At 41.6% G+C, this 21,861-nt stretch overlaps 5 protein-coding genes and 1 long non-coding RNA gene across 7 annotated transcripts; 3 read left to right on the top strand and 3 right to left on the bottom strand.

Annotated features, from left to right (window-relative positions):
- Window positions 1-6: 6 nt before the first annotated feature.
- LOC116210693 (CRS2-associated factor 2, chloroplastic) lies at window positions 7-3,260 on the bottom strand. Its single transcript, XM_031544682.1, has 7 exons — window positions 2,592-3,260; window positions 2,248-2,507; window positions 1,925-2,052; window positions 1,561-1,786; window positions 1,112-1,239; window positions 626-743; window positions 7-538 (listed from the first exon to the last, which is right to left on the bottom strand). The coding sequence occupies exons 1-7, from the start codon at window positions 3,014-3,016 to the stop codon at window positions 123-125; spliced, it is 1,701 nt and encodes a 566-aa protein (XP_031400542.1). The 5' UTR covers window positions 3,017-3,260; the 3' UTR covers window positions 7-122.
- Window positions 3,261-3,311: 51 nt separating this feature from the next.
- LOC116210698 (ubiquitin-40S ribosomal protein S27a) lies at window positions 3,312-4,079 on the top strand. Its single transcript, XM_031544688.1, has one exon. The coding sequence runs from the start codon at window positions 3,362-3,364 to the stop codon at window positions 3,830-3,832; it is 471 nt and encodes a 156-aa protein (XP_031400548.1). The 5' UTR covers window positions 3,312-3,361; the 3' UTR covers window positions 3,833-4,079.
- Window positions 4,080-4,532: 453 nt separating this feature from the next.
- LOC116210699 (DNA-directed RNA polymerases II, IV and V subunit 10) lies at window positions 4,533-6,199 on the bottom strand. The gene is made up of 4 exons (XM_031544689.1): window positions 6,034-6,199; window positions 5,852-5,910; window positions 4,936-5,030; window positions 4,533-4,845 (listed from the first exon to the last, which is right to left on the bottom strand). The coding sequence occupies exons 1-4, from the start codon at window positions 6,067-6,069 to the stop codon at window positions 4,820-4,822; spliced, it is 216 nt and encodes a 71-aa protein (XP_031400549.1). The 5' UTR covers window positions 6,070-6,199; the 3' UTR covers window positions 4,533-4,819.
- Window positions 6,200-9,927: 3,728 nt separating this feature from the next.
- Window positions 9,928-13,193, top strand: LOC116210695 (BOI-related E3 ubiquitin-protein ligase 1). The gene is made up of 5 exons (XM_031544685.1): window positions 9,928-10,100; window positions 10,225-10,284; window positions 11,002-11,163; window positions 11,401-11,759; window positions 12,527-13,193. Exons 3-5 carry the CDS (start codon window positions 11,058-11,060, stop codon window positions 13,046-13,048), a joined length of 987 nt encoding a protein of 328 aa, XP_031400545.1. The 5' UTR covers window positions 9,928-10,100; window positions 10,225-10,284; window positions 11,002-11,057; the 3' UTR covers window positions 13,049-13,193.
- LOC116210700 lies at window positions 12,602-15,065 on the bottom strand. Of its 2 annotated transcripts, none has more exons than XR_004157546.1 (6): window positions 14,673-15,055; window positions 14,510-14,576; window positions 14,335-14,404; window positions 13,611-13,673; window positions 13,456-13,536; window positions 12,602-13,044 (listed from the first exon to the last, which is right to left on the bottom strand). It is a non-coding gene; the product is annotated as an uncharacterized LOC116210700 (long non-coding RNA). The 2 variants fall into 2 exon arrangements; XR_004157547.1 differs by having other exon boundaries at window positions 12,903-13,044; window positions 13,317-13,536; window positions 14,673-15,065.
- Window positions 15,066-16,717: 1,652 nt separating this feature from the next.
- LOC116210697 (pyrrolidone-carboxylate peptidase) lies at window positions 16,718-19,902 on the top strand. Its single transcript, XM_031544687.1, has 5 exons — window positions 16,718-16,894; window positions 17,559-17,873; window positions 18,378-18,482; window positions 18,557-18,604; window positions 19,491-19,902. Exons 2-5 carry the CDS (start codon window positions 17,613-17,615, stop codon window positions 19,728-19,730), a joined length of 654 nt encoding a protein of 217 aa, XP_031400547.1. The 5' UTR covers window positions 16,718-16,894; window positions 17,559-17,612; the 3' UTR covers window positions 19,731-19,902.
- The last annotated feature ends 1,959 nt before the right edge of the window (window positions 19,903-21,861 follow it).

Below are 21,861 nucleotides of genomic sequence, written 5' to 3'. Positions count from 1 at the left end.
TCTTCATTGCAGTTAATTCGTATTATATCAACACTTGTTTTAATGTAAACACATTGTTCTATAACCATCAGCTACATACAGATAGCATCATCTATAGAGTGTCATGCAATTTTTAGTCTTTCCTATTCCTCCAAGAGCTTATTCACTAACCGATCAACCGGCAGCTCCCCTAAAGGAGGAGAGAACTTGGCCTCTTCAAATAAATCAGAGTCGTAATTATCATCATCGTATTCCTCTTCACCACTAGAGGTTCCAAATTCACTGAAGCATTCGGTTTCAGAACCATCTTCAGAAGCTTCAGCTGAACTACCAATGGTTCTTTCGCTTGACAATACATAGGCGGGAAAGGTATGCTCTGCGGCCTGTGAAACGCCCTCGAACTCTTCCACTCTCTTCAAAAGGTCATCGAGACTGAGATCGATCTCGTCCAGCAACAGGGCCTTGCTTGATTCAAGCGCACGCTTCCAGAGAGACATCATTTTGGGGCTCGAAATTACTGTCTTGCCGTCATTATTGCTGCATTCTTCGAGTGGTTCTTCTGCAATTCAGCTCAAGAACATGAATGCGTATGTAAGGGTTGGCGAGGATTTACATATAAAATGAAAAGAGATGTAGCTATTTGTACCACTTTGAAAAGGTATATGAGCTGATGGAGGTTCGGGATACATGGATTTCCAATCTCGCCCCCTCCACATCAATATTTGCTCGTCATCAAAAGAAAGCAGGACACACGGAACCAATTCCTGTTTGACGCGAACAGTAACAAGTTAGAGGCCACAGCATGTAGGTGCAAAACAGGGCAAATCATATGTAAGAGACATGATAACTGATGCAAATCAACTCATTTCGAGTTAACTCAGACAGAAAAATGCAACCCCGATAAGCAAAGAAATGCATTGCTTCTTGGTCAATCATTCCAAAACCATACAACTTGACCCCTCAGATGAAAAACAAAGAAGCCAATTGCATACTTTGTGTCAGTTGCTTCGAAACTTTTTCTTCAATTTTCAATCTTGTGGAAAGCTACTTTTTCTTATAGAAATGCAAACTCTGCATAATTTAATGACACAGTGACTTAAATAATGCAATAAAATTGGACATACTGACAGACCTTAAGCTTAGCACCCAACTTCTTGTAATCACTGGCGTGCATTCCCTTGCAGTCAACCTTCACTAGCGGACTCTCTTCAAAAGCATTCCGCACATCCCTTACAAGGGTCAAATATATTCCATTTTTCGCTGCATAACAAAGGCACAGAAATTGATAAATATATAAAATGAAGTTGGAAACAGAACTAAGCTGATGAAGCAACCCCTTGTTGATCGTAATGAAGAATAAATAATCTCTTTTTGGTATTCCACTGTTCACCAAGTCGGCAAGCAAGACAAAGACAGAAAGAAGAAACGAGAAACATGCAGATAATCACTAGTTCTTTGCTTTGAAGACATGAAAATCCTTGATTTATATGTCAGACTTCACATTCCGAGTAAACAAACAAGTTAAAGACAAAGAACTAAAATGATTATATGAGATGGCCAATTTGGCAATTGGTGACTCACATAATTTACAAATCGGTGTGAGTTTTTTCCCTTTGTTCCGTAATTCACCGGCTTCCTCTTTTGTTAGTCCTTCTGGTGCTTCTTGTATAAGCTTTGGGTATACTGGAGCAGCAGGTTTCCACAGCATCACAGGATACTGAGGACGAGTCTGGTAGTTGTAGTTTCTTCCTCGAAATAGGTACACTACACCACCAATTCTATATATAACTTTTCCTCCAGTCTTCTCCTACAATTATACTCAACATGTGAGCGTGAATGTATCTTCTATACTTCTACATGGAAAAAGAACAATATATATATTATTGTTCTTTATACACACACACACACACACACACACATATATTACATATCTTTTATTCTGTACCTCGAGATGATGACAGATATTATTCATATCAACTGTTGGGACACCTCTACATCGAACCTTACAGACTCTGCGTCTCTTCCAGTGCAAATGTATGAGCTCCAACATGTTATGTGTCAGGCCATCTCTACCTAAATCAGTAAAAATTGAAAATTTACATCACAGCAAGCAAGTATGAATCACCTATTTGCTACTCCCTATCAATCTTATCTGTTCTGGTCAAGTCGTTTAGATGTGAAAGAACAGTCAGCAATTACCATAGGCATCCAGCAAGAACCACTCAACATTCGATATACGAATAATTACTAGAGGAGAGAGAGACTGACCAAGATTAACCTGGCGATTATCGGACAAGTAAGGCTTAACGAGCATCTTGATCTCCCACTTCTTCAGAGGCTCCCCCAGGACTTCCTCCCTCGATATTCCTTCCTTCGGGTACTTCCCGAAAGGAAAGGGTCCAGGCATTTCCACATACTTCACGCCTTTCTTCCCCGGTGGCGGTGGATTAAACGAATCGAAAAGCGGAATCTTTTTCTTCTTCTCCTTCTCGTGCTTAGACTTCAGTGGCGCCTTCCCCGTCCATGGCCTAGCAAACGAAGATCAAATGAATACCATTTCGGATACCGTTTCGATTCCAGTTCAATATGCACATTTCATTGCCCTGCATTACCTAGGCATGGTGGGTGGCGCAAAGGGCAGAAAAGCCGGCTCTCTTAACGCGATTGGCTTTACCTTGGGGGTCTCCGAGTAGCTAAACTGGAACTCGAAGGGGGCCCCAGGCAGGAGATACGACATGCCCGACTCCCCGATTAAGACCGACCGGTCACCATCCGGTGAGACGATCTCCTCCCCGTCTCGGACCGGCTTGTAGTACCTGGTATTGCGGTGGGCGGCCTTCAAGGCTGGGTTTTGAGGCGGTTTTGCATTCGGGGGCTCTTTGGGTCTCTGGGACCTGAGGGGGGGTGGGTACTTGGGGATGGGGATGGGCGGGGGAGGAATGGCGGGACCGTTGGGGTGGCCGTCTTGGGCCTTCGGCGGAGTTGATGGGAGGGAGGAGAAAAGGTTGGGGTTCGGGAGTTGAGCAAGAATCGCCATTGAAGGAGCTCCGTCGAGAGCGGAAATGGTGAATTTCAGCTCAGTTGAGCAAAGAAGCTATGGAAGAGGACAAAGCAGAAGCAGAGGACATTGATAAGCGAGGGAGAAAGAAGGGAGATTTTTTCATTTTAATTTTAATTTTTTGTTATTTTTGGTAAATAATAATAATGGGCCTGAGTTTGCGGGCTTGGACTCAATAGAGGCCCAAACCATATTGGGCTCCATATTGGGCTGAAACCCTAACCTCGGCCCAGAGTTCCTCCCCCTTGTCTGTTGCAATATAAGAGCCGATACGCTTCCATTTTCAGAGCTTCGTCAGTGCTTCGTCGCCGCGCTCAAGCAAAGATGCAGATCTTCGTGAAGACCCTCACGGGGAAGACGATAACCCTCGAGGTTGAGTCCAGCGACACCATCGACAATGTGAAGGCGAAGATCCAGGACAAGGAGGGGATCCCCCCGGACCAGCAGAGGCTCATCTTTGCCGGCAAGCAGCTGGAGGACGGCCGCACACTCGCCGACTACAACATCCAGAAGGAGTCGACGCTCCACCTCGTGCTCCGGCTCCGGGGCGGCGCCAAGAAGAGGAAGAAGAAGACCTACACCAAGCCCAAAAAGATCAAGCACAAGAAGAAGAAGGTGAAGCTCGCGGTGCTGCAGTTCTACAAGGTGGATGATTCCGGCAAGGTGCAGCGGCTGAGGAAGGAGTGCCCCAACGGCGAGTGCGGTGCCGGGACTTTCATGGCCAACCACTTCGACCGCCACTACTGCGGCAAGTGCGGCCTGACGTACGTTTACCAGAAGGCCGGTGGCGATTAAGGCTTTGCTCTCTCTCTCTCTCTCTCTCAGTTTAATCGTTTTGATGGCTTAGTATTGTCAGACCTTAAATATTTACTTTTGATTTGGAATTATAATTTTCGCATTTGACATCGTCGGACGATTCAGTTCCCTGATAGTCGCCTCCTCGTAGGTTTCATTCCTTGTCGAATGTATAATTTCTTGGTTCAGGAGGGACTTGCATTTCGTGGAGATTACGCCATGGATATTACAAATTTGCCTTTAAATTTGTCGATACGAATGCAGTTCGATCATAAGCTGCTTTACTGATCGAGAATTTGCCTTTAGTCTTGTTGATAGGAATGCAATTCGATCATTAGCAGCATTACTGATGGGGAATTTGCCTTTAGTCTTGTCTATAGGGATGCCATTCGATCATTGGCTACATTACTGATCTTCTTCCTCTATCTAAATTATATGGCGAAGAACTGTTTCAATGATGCACCTATGAAATCGCATATTGCATGATCCCGGAGATGTGTCCCGATGATGAATTAACCAATATTCCCTGCCTCGGCAAAGGGTTCATGTCCACACCAAACCAAAACCAACTGGCGTAGACACCTGGTCCCTCTGCTAGTGTTTCGTGAACAAATCCAAAGGGTTTCACCGTGTATCAAGTGCAGGCCATCTCATAACAATGACTAAAAGACCCGAGAAAGTGATGATTGGAGACATAGAGTAAGTTTAAAACACAAGATGTTATGAAATCTTTTCAATTAGTCATCATCACAACTGATTGAATCATTGAAACATATACGGAGACTATCGTGTTCCAAGCAACAAACCTCACCATTGCCGTTTCCACAGCAGGTTCCCCTAGACAACAAAATTCATCACGGACCACTTAATGCTCAGAGAAAAATACCACCACCAATACTAACTTCATCATGAACAGATTAACCACCACGGACTAGCGCAGACACCAAACACACAAACTTCCTTTGTGCAACTCCAACCTAGGCTTCTTCAACTGGTGTCAGACTTCTCCAATGCTGCAGTAGAAGCATTGTATTATAAGAAGCCAACAAGAGAATTAATTAATTGTAACTAGCGGGGGGGGGGGGGGGAGGGAGAGAGATTACTGTTGTAGTTCAGGAGCTTCTCAATGAGATCGACATGAGTCATCAGCATCCGTCTACAACAATATCGTACCAAGCCCAATGCATCGAGCGCATCTCTGCAGCCAACGGAAGGACAAGATTATACCATCAATTTACTTCAAAAAACTGCTTGCAAATCACATGGGCATTACCATCACTGATCTCCAAGAAAGTCGATTAAAGGATAAAGACAACTTTCTACCTACTGAAAAAATGAGAGCTACCCAAACTACACATGGCAAATATTGTAGGGTTAGATTGGTTATCCATGTGCCATAGAGCAGTTCATTCTAGAATTAAAGCAAGGATCCTGATCCCGAACTACATATGATATATAGACTGAACTACAAACGAAATATAGACTTCGATAGCTTTTGCAGATTCTGGAGGTAGCATGCATTGCCTCCCTCAGAACTTTCAAGGCCAGGACAACTTGACAAAAGACGGTAAACAATGAAGGACGAACAGGAGAATACAGTATTACAACATTGTCTAAACTCATGCATTTACCCTCCCCCAAGCAAAGATTGTCATGAGACGCATGAAACTCGTGTCCAGTTCGGCGTTAGCAACTGCCCGGACACCTTCTAAGGACAAAACTCTAATCTACACAGAAAAATATGCCCGACTACAGGAAGGTTCAGCAATTTGACCTAAAATACACTAAGTCAGATAGCACTGAGTGCATATAATCACGACACTGGGCAACAGCTTACTTAGCAGCAGGATGCCAGGACCTAAATGCCCCGAGAACCAATAACAAAGTCTCATCCAAACAGTAAAAATTCAGCTCAGTCCTCGGAAAATTCCCAGCTTTCAGCTCCTAGAACCCTTTAATAACATGCCAAAAAGAAGCGTTCGACAATGGAGATATCGAGTATGTGAAGAAGATTCTCACCCTTCAGGGTAGTCAGCCTGAAGAAGATCGAGATATTGGTCCCACTTGTTCCCAATCACCTACAAGCCACAAAGAATGAACAGAGAACACTTAGAACCGCGATGCGAAAAAAGCCGAAACCCTAGAATCAGCAAAGCAGAGCAAGGAAAACGATGGTCCAAGATGAAGAAGAAGAAGAGTACCTTTCCGCAGGTAAAGCAACGAACCGGAATGATCATCTTGTAATGCTTCACTCGCTCGCTCGCCCGAGGCTTTCCTCTGTCGGTCCCTCTGATCGGCGGGTTTGAAGCGAGAGGCTCTGTCTCGAGAGGCTTCCGACAAGTTTTATGGAAAGAGAAACAGGAAAAGAACAGCGTCGGCCTTTTATATTGAAAAGTCGGAGTGATCCGACCCGGTTTGTTTACTTGCTCCGATTTACATTGGGATGTTCGGCCCATTAATAAAGGTTTGGATTGGCCCTGGGGGCAGCGGTCGTAGGCCTGGGCTTTATTTATTTAATATACGTCCTTTTTTTTACCGTTATTAAGAACGTCTATGGATTTAGTATAAAAAAAAAGTACGAATAATCCCATAATGAAAATAGAATTTAAAATCTCTTAATTATCATGCAATGACGAGGATGTTCGGCATTGTACTACACTGTCTTTCTTTTTTTTGATAACTACACTATCTTTCTTTATTTAATACATTTTATGCAGGAATAGAAATGTTAATATATATTATTGAAAAAACGAAATTGAAACCACGTTATCCTCGACCTGAAATAAGGATTTTTTTTTAATTATAAGTAGGAATTTCCTTATTCCTTCATTTATCCTTCCTTAATCCATATATCGTTAATAGGCCCATGAGCTTGTCATAAAAATCTAGACCGGATTAGAGGGAGGATAAAATTTCTAAAATCCTAATTTGGTTTTTGGTGGCGACGAGATTGGGATATGTTAGGATATAATATTAAGCAACTAATCCCAAAGACAAGTGGATTAAACCCATATTGAGATATAATTATCACTGAAAGGATTGAAATTTCGCTATTTTTGTTTTTGATTTTTGAAAAATGTCAAGGAGAAGCATGGAGAGGTGCCTTGGACGCCCTGGCGTGGTCACTGACAATCCCAAAGGACACCCACAACCTGCAACATCTTTCTTTCTTTCTCTCCCTCTCTATCATTGAAGGAAGGTAGAGGGCACGGTGGTGACCCAATTCCGACCACCACCAAAGCCAATCAAGGTCTCACTTCAATGATAGATAGAAATGGGGCAAATTCTACAGCGGCAGCCACCACTGTCCAAACAAGGTCGCTGACGATCTCTAAGTACTTCGGCAACCTCGCCGAGGCGGTGGTAGCCGGATATTCCAGCCACCATGGCCTGACATGGCGTGGTTAGATTCGTGTTCCTCATTTTCTTTAATAATTTTGAAAAATAAATTTTTTATATAATTTTTAAAAAATTGATAATAAAAGGGCACATTTGTTATTTCGCTCTCATATTCCAATCCCAAATTTAAATATATTCCAAATACTAGACCGAGTCATTAAATATCGATGGGATTTTAAATCTCAATTTATTTCATCCCTATCCCACTCATTAACTCGACCTCCGAACATAGCATTAAGAGAACAACTGGTGCATTTTGAGTTTTCCCTCATTTGTTGCCGTCTTTTACAAATAAAGGATCCCATCGAGAATTGAGATTAGGATGAGAGGAATCACTTTGAGAAAAAAAGGACATTTAGACTTGGTGATGCACCTTTTGCTTTGTTAAAGATTTGGAATCTCTATGTCTAGATTTCTAATCGAAAGGGTAACAAATACTAATGCAAGTTAGGATGTTCCGTGTACGTAAAAAGTAAGGGAAAATCATATAAACAAGTTGCCCTCCTCGTCAAAATTTAAATACTTGGGTTTGGTCCTGGCGTCAATAACCCTACTAGAAATTATCAAAAATACTACATGTAATTTGTCAAATGTCTTGTTCAGCTACGCCACATTTCAAAGCCGTCCCATAAAATGGACAATTTCACTATAACTTGTCTCACTCGGTTATAGGGCCAGTTCACGAAGAGCTGCTGGTGAGAAAATAGCTCATTATGTATTTGTCCACGAAGATTGCCGCACAGGGTAGATCGGTGACGGCATCGTCATTCTAGTTTGATCTCGACCAAAGACTTCCTACGAAACACACGAGTAGCGGTCCACTGTGAACAAGCTATGAGTTGATGGCTTGCTGGAGAAGTTATGGTATTAATAACCACTAGTAAAAGGGGCCATTAGAACCGCTGATGACTCTAAATTAATGGATTAAATGGAAAAAAAAAAGAAGTAAGTTATTTATTTATTTTGACTTTTAGGCAAAAAGAGAGAGAGAGAGAAAAAAAAAGAGGGGGATTATTTAATAAGATTTAGTTAAAATAAAATTAAAATTTTAGACAAATTAGGCGACTCATCATCCTTATCGATTTTGTCTGATCATGCGATTAATCAGTTTTCATGGTAATCGCAATAATTGCATGCGAATAATACGACATCGTCCCGGGAATCATGCTCTCCCTTCTTCCGGCCGTACGCCTCGTCGTTTTGCTTAACCCGCCAAAATCACCTGCCAGCGCGGATGGCAAGTGTCTGCGGGTCTCACCCCAACCAAAACCAACCAGCTCTCCCCCATTTTCTCGCTACTCCCAATTATCCTCACGAACCCAAAAAGGACGGGGAAAAATGGGGATTCATATATGTTTTGCATAAATTAAGCAATGCCGTAAAATTTCCCAAGTCAATTATTTCTCGAACTATCTTCATCCACAATCTCTAATTTGTGTACCTGAAATGAACTCTCACTCCTACATAATCGTCACATCATTCAGAGACATACTTAATAAAAAGTGAGACTTACCACTGTAGGTATAGTCCCTATTTTTTTTTTGTCTTTAATTGAATTCTACATTTGAATTTAAAAAAGAAAAAAGAAAAAAAAAATTGCAGCTATTATGCAGGATCACAACTGTCACACAATAACCGTCCAATGAGTCTTGTTTGAGGGACCAGTCTCTCATTTGAAAGACCAACCTCTCAAACGAGAGACGAAGACCGGCTACCCCAGTGGGCGGGTCTCTCCAGCCCGTCTCTTAGCTTGACAATGACTTTTTTTTTCCCCTCCAAGCAAATGGAATAAGGAAGAGAGGATTCATCTTTGCGGAAGGATAAGAGGATTTTTTATCTTCTTTTTTTTTTGTGGCTTTTCGGTGAGAAAAGAAAATGATGAGAAGAATTTATTTTGCATGTGTAGTTGGGTCTCTGTCCGTTCATGGATTCCTTCCATCTCACTACTATCACTGGACATGGCTGGCAGAGATTCCAGAAAATGAAAAAATAATTAATTATTTTGGGTGAATATTAAATTAATAATTTAATTAATTAACAACGGCTGAACTTTGGGGTGCGCTCTCTGACTCGGAACATGCATGGTCGATAGGTTGCCAACGGTTGATCCTCATGGTGGACTCAATGGTGGTTTACTGGCTTATTATCAATCGGGACAGTTGCCCTCCTCCGTTCTGTCCTGTGTTTAGCGACACTTTGGATATCTTGACGAGAAATTCAAAGGTTCATATCCTAAACCCAACTCGAGGTATATTGTTTCTCTTTCAATGGACGTTCATTTTCCCCATTCGATACAAAACGGCTAAGTTTTTTATTGCTAGTCGACATTATAGGTCCACCGTATCAGGGGCGAAGCCAATGTAATGGCAGGGGGCGATTGATTTTTTTTCAATTTTATCCTAAAATTATGTATTTTCTATATAAAATTAGTATTTTACCCCATGAATTTTAAATTTTTTAAATTTTACCTCAAAAGTATTAGTTTGTCTCCCTAAATGGAAATCCTAGTTTCGCCCCTGCACTGTATCATGTCTTCGTAATATGTAATTTCCTTATGGGCTTTCGTCTCATTTATCTTCTGAAATAAGTTAATTAACAAATAAATACATTCTTCATTTTCTTCATTTTTCTCGAAAATTACAAAAAAAAAGGGAAAGGAAAGCAGAAGAGAAAAAGAAAAATTCCTCTGCGCTAGCGAACTGCTCCCATGCCCCCCATTTATTACAAAATCACACTCTCTCTCTCTCTCTCTCTCTCTCTACCCATCAACCCCATTTTCTTCCACTGTTCTCAGAAGAAGAAAGCTCAGCTCTCTTATCATCTGGAGATCGCTCCGATCATTTCACCTTCCATTTGATTCCATGCTGAGGTATGTATGTCTCCTATTTCTTCATCGATCGTTTCATCGGCAGCTCATTTGTTTCATCATCTGACGTTTGTGCCTCCCTTGATTTTTTATTTATTTTTTAATGGTTTTTCGCTATCCCTATCAGACACTGAAGCGTGATTTCTTCATCTGGCGGAGGATCGAGCCAGCTGCTGCAGAGTTTCAGGTGAAGTTATGCCATTACGAATATATGTTCTCTGCTTTCTGCTGCGATGCTCGTAAAATTTTCGGCTTGTTGGATTAATGTTATATGTATTTTGGTTATTGTTCATGTCACGTCATTGAATGGAATAACAGGAACAAGCAATAGACCGTAAAATGAATTTCCACTGCGTTCGCAGCACAACATCTCTCTAAACTTACCGGGTTCGAACACGACCTTAGGAACAACCTGTGTTGATATCAGGTGCAATTTTTGTTGATACTGGAATTAACACGACCTTAGGAACAACCTGAGTTGATATCAGCATTTAAATGCCGTGGCTGTCAAAGAGCACTAGAAATAGTTTGAGCACGGCTCATCTCCCACAAATGCAGAGCTTTTACCCTGAAATCCGGTTCAGAGGATATTGGTATTTCCGGATGATGTGGTTTTGACATTTTATTAACAAATTCGTCTCTATTTGATTTCTAAGGTCATTTTTTTTTTCCGGTGGGTATTTCTAAGGTCGTGTTTGGTATGATGAATCTGAAAGATAAATTGCATTGCCATATTTCAAATTTTTTATATGGCAAATTCCCTACGAAACATTTCTAGTCTTTCTTACCAAATGTTGCATAGGGTCTTGGGTTATATGTTGTTCGATTGCAGACAATAGGAAGCTTGTTGGAGTATGAGTTCAAATGGCTAACTTGGACTTAATGGCTCTTTTGTTTATTCAAGGTTTAAGTTGATTGACTGACACATTATCATAGTGGGATCTGTTTCGGCTTGACGAAATGCTGGGAGGGAACAAAGTTAATCCCATGCTTCCGTTTTTGGCCGATGATAATCGATACCAGTATCAGAACAATGCATCAAATCAGCTGCAGCTATTTGAAAGTGGTAAGTTCTGCTTAAGTTCTACTGCACTTATTTGCCCGACCAATACTAAGTCATTGAACAAAGTTTTACATAAGCCTGAAATGGTATCACTGGTTTCACTTGCCTCCTTTATATGCCGATGTTTAATGGTCGATTGGTTTTTTCCAATGCATTGTCGAAGCCAATGCTACTCCTTTTCTTTCAATCTCGGGCATTTTGTGGCCTTTTTACCCTCATAGTTGTCTCCCATGTTTTCAGTTCCTGCCACATGTAGCGTCAACCCCGTACATTACGTATCAAAGGACAATATCATGTCCATGCTTCAGGCGAGTAAACAAGGCAGAGAAGTGGACGAGGCCTCACAACAGCAAAAGCTCCAATTTTCCCTAAATCACAACCTCCGGGACGAGTTCGATCGTGCAGCAGCTATTCCTCCTCCAAATCCTGTATCTACAGGACTAAGGCTATCTTACGATGATGATGAGCATAATTCTTCCATCACTTCTGCTAGTGGAAGCATGACAGCAACTCCATCCATCATTATGTCCATTGATGAACGTATAAGGACTGAGCTTGATCGCCAAAACGAAGAATTCAATCGGTTCATGAGACTTCAGGTACAACATCCTTTATGTCTGCTATATGGAAAAACTGTTCCTTAACTAAACAAAAGGTTGCAAGTATGTCCTTAACTAATCGTTTATATCTATCAGTATAACTCCCCCCCCCCCCCCCCCCCCCCCCCCCCCCGGCTAAGCATTCGTCCCACTATCACACAACCTATTTCTCGACTAAATTGCCGTTATACCTGATCGACCAAGTAGGAGAATCTTGAACTCATCATTGGACATCTTCGATATATCAGACTTTACCATGTGCTTGTAACACTTGTAATGTGGCCTAGGGCCTCGAATCAGTTGTTTTTTAATTCCTTCTTAGATTTTCGGGCTTCTATGGTTATGAACTATACTTGAACATGCCAAAAGTAGTGATCATCGACACGCCAAAAGTAGTGATCAAAATATAACTTTCCTTTACTTTACTTTATTTTTCCCTCGATTCAACAACACAATCATTGCTTTTTTTTAAAAAAATCTTTTTCTTCAAATTCACCCTGATACTTTTTCTTATATATTATTTAAATTAATTTTTAATATTAAATTCTTTTAATTATTTGATACTTTTTCCTCAATTTCAGCATTTACTTTTCAATTCAACAAAACAATCTTTACTTTTTTTTATTTTCTTCTTCAAATTCTTACACATGCTTTTTCCAACTACTATTGTCTTTATCTCCTCAAATCAATCTAAATCAAATTAAATTAAGCTTAATTTCATTACCAAATGCAATGTTAATTTACTTTAGCTGACATTGTCAAAACAGGAAGAGTACCTTATGAAGGGAGTAAGAGACATAAAGGAGAGGCACATAGCTTCTTTCCTATCTGCCATAGAGAGAGAAGTCAACAAGAAGCTACATGAAAAAGACATGGAGATAGAGAACATGAATCGGAGGAACCGAGAGCTCGGGGAGAGAATAAAGCAGGTTGCCATGGAAGTTCAAAACTGGCAATACCGAGCTAAGTACAATGAGTCAGTAGCTAATGTCCTCAAGACCAATCTTCAACAGGCGATCTCGATGGGAGCTGATCAGGGAAAGGAAGGGTTTGGAGACAGTGAAGTTGATGATGCAGCTTCATACATCAACCTTCATAACAACACCATGAGCTCTGACCGAGGCTTCAAGGAACATATGGTCTGCAAAGCCTGCAAGCTTTATGAGGTTTCCGTCCTGTTGATGCCTTGCAGGCATTTGTGCTTGTGTAAAAATTGCGATGGATTAGTCAGCGTCTGCCCCGTGTGCCGATTAATGGTAACTGATTGTGTCCCAGTGTACTTGTCCTGAGATGTTAAAAGTAAATTACATCACTTCAATGATAATTTATGTATACTCTTGCAAATTGCTAGTAACTACTAGAAGAAGAAGAGACTTCATGATCCATTGGTATGTTGACCAATATAAGAGGCTAGTGAACCACCATATTATCTTATTCTCAGTCTCTCGTTCAGCTTATACTTTAGGCAATTTCAAACTACCTTTGATTCAATTTTATGGAGAAATTGGGTGCTAAAAAAATCCCTCTCATTTTATAACCACAACATGAAAGTCTGACCTTGGACGTCCAATGGACTCTTCAAGCACGTTTCGGTAGTTGGTTCAGCGGGAGCAATGATCGAGAAAAGCAGACTGGTCCGGAATAGCAGAACAAATATGAATAAAAGGCCGATAAGATAAGAGCCAACAATAATTACTCAGATTTTTCTTCGATTGTCCTGATGCGCTTCCTCAACAGCAGGTCCAGCAGCTCGAAGATGCTCACCACTTGATTGAATCTAAGATCAGAATAAAATCTGTTAGAATGAAATATCTCTTTTCTCAGTAAAACTTTCTCAATTGAATTCATTACCTTATCAAGCTTTTCTCTTAGCAAACGAACAGTATGGTTCATCAATTGTGATGCAAAGTAATCCTGACAGCAATTCAAATTAGAGGATCAAAGAAGTCCATACATACTGAAGTTGAAAATTTGGAAATGCACAGAAGCCATTCAGACAGCAAATGATCAAATTCCATGGAGCACATTCTAATGGCCAGGGATTTTATGGCGGATCTAAAAAGCCACCTACAGATGCTTGATGCACAATCATACAGGACAACCTATAACCTTCCAGTTGGCATAAGAGGAAAGCAGAAGTGTTTTTCAATGAATATGCCACAAAAATTAGGTTAAGCCTAAAGCCTCAGAAGCTGCCCAAGAACATTAGTCTATGCAGTGTCGTCATCATCCTTGGAAAATAAAACAGTCCAGGTTTTCCACCCAAAGCAGGGCTAATGATGGAGAAGCAAACTTGGTGGTGCCACCTTAATATTTATTCTTGTTGAATATGTGATCTTAGCAAAGTTTTAAGCATCTAAGTGACACTCATCACCAAATCAGATACATTTGATTCTCAGCCATAGGCAAAGATTAGAGCTACGGAGAATGTGTTTGAGTTTTAAGGGCAGAAATCATCCAGGAAACCAAAAACCTTGGAAACGAACCACAAGCAAATTATGAACAGGGTAAAAGAAAAAGGTTGAAGAGGACTCAATTTATCGATGCCCCAGCGGCATAACTTAAGAACACAAACCTGATCAGAGGAAACCCTCGTAACTATGGAACTTGAGGCATTAGCAATAGGCTGTGATCCACCCAAATCCCTACAGAGAGAGAAGATTTTAAATATCATCTTTTCAACCATGAGAGGAACTTTTCCCCGAAAGAAAATCAAGGAGAAAACTGATTGTAGAACTTGAAAAGGCGACCTCTTCTGACTAAGATTCTGCTGTGATGAACTCCCATCCACTGAAGACACTCCTCGGGATCAGATACCTGTCACAGATTCAACCAGCATAAGCGGACATAGAACAGTCTTCTCCGAGCAAGAAAATAAAGCTGGAGGCGAACATTCAGCTGCTCAAGTTCAACCTCGATTCGTCACAGGCTCTATACACCCGAACTGCGGGAGGCTTGTCCTTATATCTGGACATGGGCGAGGATGTGCAGCTCCCTCGGTGACCTGAGCTGTGAGGAGCCGATTTCACGGCGGCGGCGGCGAGCTCGGGAAGGATCCTTCGACGTGTAGTCTGATTTCTCCCCAGCCAATGACGACGAAGAGGGGCCGAGCGGAACCGATGTTGGCGCGGCCGAGGACGGTTGTGGCCGCGGGCAATGGCGCGACCGCGGCGCTACCGATTGGGCCTACAGAAGCCCATTAGTCTATCCCACGAGTCCCATGGGCCGCAGTTATCTCCTCGTTTTTCACTTTTCAGTTTGAATTGATTCTATTGTGCACCAGCTGAATGTAAGCCCAAAGTGACATTATGGTCATCGGAATTCAAGAAAGAAAACATGGTCAGAACAACCTTATTATACCAAAGATGGAGTTGTGAAGTAATATGTTGCTTTCTCAGTTAAAATGCGTCCTGCAAACTCCAAACAATTGTTGTCTAGGCCATTTCGTTGTCCACACCAACTTGTTTGATGGGTATAACTCATGTTCAATACATTACGGTTTCCAATTTGTTTTGTGTTTCTGTAGATATTTCATGCACCGTATAAAAGATATTATGATCTTTGATTATGAACTCCCTTCACATACAAACAGAAGTCGGTCCATTGGGTTCATCATACCAAATAGATGAAATTGAGACTTGTGATGGGAAATGAGAGGCTGAGATGGAAATTTTTTCAATTTTTCGTATTTAGTGTTGATGAAAATATAAATTTTGTTACAAACTAAAACATATACAGTAAAATGTAAATAGAAAAATTTGTGGAGTGGTAACCATTCTACTTGCAATCTCTTGCTATTGCCTTGATATGACATTTTGCCCGTTACTATGTGCCTAACTATGTATCATCCTACTAATTGATTACACCACCATTTTAATAGCGTTTTGCTTTGTTGCATTTAAATCTTATATGGTTGAAATTCCTAAATAAAGGATCACATTAGGCACCAAGATTGGAATTTAATTTGGATTTGGATATAATGGACTTTATAGTAATTTGAAATTTAAAAAGAACTATGCAGATATAACTATCAGTCCATAAGCATCATGATATAGATCAAATCTGAGTGCCGGTGCCGACAGAATCCTTTTGCAATAAACACGATCCTTCTTTTTATCGGGTAACAAAATTAAGGAAAGAAAAAAAAAGAGAGCATAACGCAGTGACGCACGTCCTTATTTGTTGACCTAGAGGTGTAAGTTCGATACTTACTGAGATTACCCGCGCTTATTTATTAGTTATTTATGACGTCTCTTTTAAGGCCTCTTTTGTTGGGGGAGGGTGGAAGATGACATATAATCTACCACCTGATCGTGGGCCTACAAGGACCGGTGCGCGCATGGTGCACGTTTTGTAACGAAGTTGACTCTGTTCATGCATCCAATTTGAGTTTGTTCATGCGTTGTCATGCATCCAATGACATGATACCACGTATATGCCTTGTGGACCCCGCCGCCACCCTTATAATTAGGACTATCCCCAACTGGGTAACCCGAACCTGCCTGAGCCGACATTTTCGATTCGGTTCGGTTCCATTTCTAAGTTCGGGTCGGTTCGGACTGCAAAAATATTGTTCAAAGGAAATTTCGGATAGGCCGGTTCGGGTTGATTTCGAGCCAAAACAACCCGGAATGTAAAAAACCTGTTCCCTGGTCCACCGTCCATCGTCTTCCTCCTCTCCCTTTGAATTCACATCCCCAAACCCTAATCCCTATTCCTTCTTCTCTTTCTCGCTCTCATACACACTCTCTCTCTCTATTTTTTTTTTCGGGTTTCGGTTCTGGTTAAAAAGATAAAACCGAACCGTATTATGTAAGGATATCCAGATCGGGTCGGTTCGGGTTTTCGTTTCTACCCGAACAATGGACACCGCTACTTTTAATAATTAACTAGAGACGGTGACGTACATTACCGCTTAATATCCCTCATCAAACAGTCTGTCAATTATTGTTATCATTATTATCTGGTTTCATCCAAAATAAAATAAAATAAAATGCGATAAAAGAAAATTCCCAAACGAATTCTCTACTTCTCTGGAACAGTACCGATCCGTCTGCAAGTGCGACATCGAGCTGGACGACGGGTCAAAGGCGCTGTCGTCTCCGTCGCCGGCAGAGAGAAGCTGCATTTGTTGGGTACTCTCTAAGCTCAGTTTCGTGTTGTTCTGCTTCTGATGTCGTGTTGAGTCAATTTTTGTTCTTGCCCGTGTCCTGTCAGACGGGCAAATCTCCCTTGTTCTGCTTGCCACTCCCCTGCTCTGTCTTCTTTAGCCTTTTGAATTCTCCCACGGTTCGACGCACTTGTCTCGATTAGACTGCAAAGTCTGCATTTTTCTATCCCCCCTCGATCCTTACTCGGCTCGTGGACATGCCTTGTGTTCGACAATTGAAGTCCCTATTCAACTTCAGACTTTGTTGGGTCATACGAGGTTTCATTTCAGCTGATAGAACAGGAAATGCTCAATAGACAGCATGATGGGCTTGCTGGAATTATGGGAGGCAGTTGATGATTTGTGGGAGCAGTGATGATTTGCGATAATCAAATTCGATAAATATAATGAACATCAAGCTTTCAAGAAGCGTTTGCTAAAGTTGGGCACTTTAGTTAACTTGGGATTATGAGCAGTGAAAAGGGAAATGATTCTTTCCCCTTGAGCTTGATAGTTGCAATTTTCGCGCTTGAAGCCTCAATATGAATTATGTTCATTCTGGTGTGTGTGTGTACTCACGGTTACATATATTCTGTTCGGGTTTTCAAGTCCGAGAATTTGTGACTGAGTCAAGGATTGGGTATTCACAGGGTTAGTAACAAATTTCGTCGAAAATTGGGAACTGCATACGTGTTCAGAGTGAGATGGGTTCCGAAGGGCCAAAGGCTGTCAGAATCAATGTGACTGGGTTCGAGAAATTCCAAGGAGTTTCCCAGAATCCCACAGAGACTATAGTTAACAATCTGAGAGATTTCGTCGAGAAGAAAGGGCTGCCACCTGGTGTGACGCTCGGTTCTTGCACGGTGCTTGAGGCTGCAGGTGATGGGGCACTTCCCATGCTTTACAAAGTCCTGGAATCGGGAACCCCACCTGTGGATTCTGTGAGCAACGAACAAGTCATATGGGTCAGTCCATTTTTTACTTGGAAGCTGAAATATTTCACAATGATCAGTAATTGCAAACTTTGTCTTGTCTGTAAATATATACGACTTATGAAAGAACAGCTTTCCAGTCACTGAGATAAACAACTTTGTTTTGTATCCTGTCTGCTTCAATAATTTGTCGGTTTTCAGTGTCCAATCAGCTGAAAATATATTTTCTGTATTGTTAGCCATTCAGATATTGCATCCGCAACCAAATTTTGACCTTGAGATATATACAAGTTGTACAGATAGTTGCCTCGTTATTAAGAATCTGTTGATTGAAGATGAGGGGATATTGCATTCTGATTTCATTTTAGACTCGTTATTGTAACTTTTACAAAGGCAATGTTCCTGTTCTGGCATTGGGTGTTCATATCAGGATGTATCTGCTCAAAGGAGTCAGTATATGAATCCCTACTTATAATCTATTACTGTGGCTTGTGCTTGCTATGGATTGTCTAAAAAGGTTTAGGATCATTTCTACAGCTTCATCTCGGGGTCAATAGCGGCGCCCTTAAATTTGCGATTGAGCAGCGGGCGGTGAATGAAGCCACTTTTCGTTGTGCAGATGAGATGGGATGGCAACCTCAGGTTGTTATGTTTCCTAATAATTTCTTTCCGTATTGGAATCTTATTCTCATATAAGCTCTTTCTCTTATTTTCAGCAAACCCCAATTGTAGCAGAAGATGGTGAAATTTCTCGAAGACGACAGGTTGGGCTTCCTTCATTTGTTGTTCTGTTCTGGTTATTTTTTATTATCAAAATATGCAGTGGCCAATATGATCCATAAATCTAATTGCATAGCTAAGGTTGTCAGCTTAACTATTGGGTGGCTGATTTATATTAATGCTGAGAAAGGCTCCTTATGTTACTCGGGAATTGTAGAAACACATCCTACATTTGAATCAGATCCGGAGCAGTATGTATTCATTCAGATGCAAATCTGATGTAGTCAGTTAGTCTGAGGGTTGCAAAGATGAAGTTACGGAGACCCTTTAACTGGAACTCGAAGTCAGATTGGCACAATGAATAGAATTAGGTGATTCTGGATGGAGTCGTATGGGCATTCAAAGCTTTGGGTTTAATGCCTTGTGGTGAGTTCGTTTTGGAGGGAATTCTTTAACTGGAACTCGAAGTCAGATTGGCACAATGAATAGAATTAGGTGATTCTGGATGGAGTCGCATGGGCATTCAAAGCTTTGGGTTTAATGCCTTGTGGTGAGTTCGTTTCGGAGGGAAGTATTGCCATTTTTTTTCTTTAGAGCACACGATGCTCTCCTGTATTATTATAGGCCTCAAAGAGATTGCTCGCTCATATTTTTCATTTTAAGGTTGCAACCTCCACGGTTCACTAAAACTTGCACTGAGCACTAAAAATGTTAGGTCCATCTTTGGCCTGGAGGAACGGAAAGGGAATGCAAGCACCATTTAACCAACCTTGTTTTATACAGTGCTTTTTGTGTCCGGAACTGTTTTATTTTTCAGGCTGAATCTGACATGGCTTTGGAAAAAGCTCTCCTCGAGAATATGAAAGATTTTCTTCTGTTCTATGGGCTTTGTAACATTCATAATCATTTGACCACGATTTTTTGCTCTAGAGTTCTTGCTCGACGGAGTCGATCTTGAAGTTCCTGAAGAGGAAGGGCTACGACGTGGCGATTTCTCACAACGCGGGCCGCTTTGTTTGCAATTACATCTACTACCACTCCCTTCGGTTCGCCGAAGAAAGGGGTCACAAATCCCTGTTTGTCCATGTTCCTCTGTTTGCCCGAATCAATGAAGAGACTCAGATCAATTTTGTAGCCACTCTTTTGGAAGCTATTGCAGCTTGCTGTTGATAATGGTTTTTAGAAATGTTTGTTCCAATTCCCATCCCAATTTCCTTTTCTTCACCTGTCTATCTGCTTGGGAGTGTAAATTGTATAAAAGACAGAGGTTGTCTGATGCTTGCTGATTGTTGTTTTGCTCCTGTGAGAAGATTGTTCCGTCTCTTATTCATTTGTTCTCCAATTGTTGTTTTCTCCATTTCTTTTTTTTTTTTGGTAGAAAGACTATTTCATTTAAACAAATCATAATTTACATTGCGGTGTCAACTAGGCCACTGGCCATTAAAATCTCCTAGACTGCCGGTCACATAACCAGCCAGCCAAAGACACTGCCAGCCACGAAGCTAGCCAAAGACACTGCTGGCCAGTAAGCCAGCCAGGAAACCAAGACAACTATCGACCAAAGGGTCAGCGGTGGAATGCCTTATTAACCAAGCCCACAGTACAAGCAACGTAATAAAACAGATCACACCCTATGGATCCCAAGTAGGTCGGACCTAATTCCGTACTCTGCATAACTAACCAATCACGAATCGGTCAGATCGACCATATCCTAATATGGACACCAGAGGGGATAGAGCATTGATGGGCATAGCAAAGAACAGGTGAGTACCAGCTGACTACGCCGATAAATCGTGTGAGCGTCCAGACAGCAAAAGTTCTTTCGCCTTAAACGGAAGGGCGGTGACAATAATAGATACCAGCCTAAAGTCCGACCTGGACACGATGGTTGGCCATGAGCTTGACCCGAATCGAGGAGAGCCTGGTGCGACCAGAGGTGTGGCACGGGAGGAGCGGCGGTTAAGTAGCGTCAGTGGATGAGCGATGGAGGAATGGATGGATCGGCTACTGTCGATCTGCCAGCGGTGTTGGAGTGGCAATGGGGGAGTGGTGGAGCGTTGCTGGCTGTACTTCGGAAAGGGGAAAAAGAAATAAAAAGAAAGGAAAGAAGTAGTGATGATTTGCGAGAATCAAATTGATTGAACGAACTGAACATCAAGCCTTAAAGAAGCGTTTGCTGAAGTTGAGCACTATAGTTAATTTGGGATCATGAGCAGAGCAAAGTGACTTGATTCCTTCCGCTTGAGTTTGATAGTTGCAGTTCCTGACTTGACACACACACACATATATATATATATAGTGTTACATATGTCCTGTTCGGGTTTTCAAGTCCGACAATTTGTGGCTGGGTCAAGGATTGGTTATTCACAGGATTAGTAACAAAGTTAATCAAAAATAGGGAACTGCAAACGCGTTCAGAGTGAGACAGGTTCCGAAGGGCCAAAGGCTGTCAGAATCAACGTGACTGGATTCAAGAAATTCCAAGGAGTTCCCCGGAACCCCACAGAAACTATAGTTAACAATCTGAGAAGTTTCGTCGAGAAGAAAGGGCTGCCACCGAGTGTGATGCTCGGATCTTGCACGGTGCTTGAGGCTGCAGGTAATGGGGCACTTCCCATGCTTTACAAAGTCCTGGAGTCAGGAATCCCACCTGTGGATTCTGTGAGCAACGAACAGGTTCTCTGGGTCAGTTCATTTCGACTAGAACCCGAAACATTTAACAAATATGAGTTTTTGCAAACTTTATCTTGTCCGTAAATCCATACAGACTAACGAAAAAACAGCTTTCCAGTCAGTGAGATAAGCAACTTTATTCTGTATCCTAGCTTATTGGTCGAGTCTACACTGCTTTCAGTTAGACTATTCCTAGTGTAACTGTCAAGCCAGAAAGGAATGGAATCGGGGAATCCCTGCAAGGAAAGATAGTCGCGGAAGGGGATAGCGAAGAGTCGGAGTAAGACGTAGCACTAGGCTAAGGCAAGCGTCCTGTATGCATGGAAATATCTTTCCCGTATTGTCACCCATTCAGATATCATAGGAAGACTCGCATCTGCGACCAAATTTTGACCTTGAGATAAATGCAAGTTATATGGATAGTTACCTCCCTAATAAGAATCTGTTGATTGAAGATGACGGGCTGTTGCATTCTGATTTCATTTTAGACTCGTTAGGCGATGTTCTTGGTCTAACATCGGGTGTTGACGTCGAGATATATCAGCTCAAAGGAGTCAGCCTATCAATACCTACATATAATCGATACCATTAAATATTTCAAAAAAACCATAATTTTTCGTCTCTTTAT

This window comes from Punica granatum, chromosome 6 (genome assembly GCF_007655135.1).
Source record: "Punica granatum isolate Tunisia-2019 chromosome 6, ASM765513v2, whole genome shotgun sequence".
Classification (NCBI taxonomy): domain Eukaryota; kingdom Viridiplantae; phylum Streptophyta; class Magnoliopsida; order Myrtales; family Lythraceae; genus Punica; species Punica granatum.
This window is presented reverse-complemented; position numbering and strand designations above follow the sequence as displayed.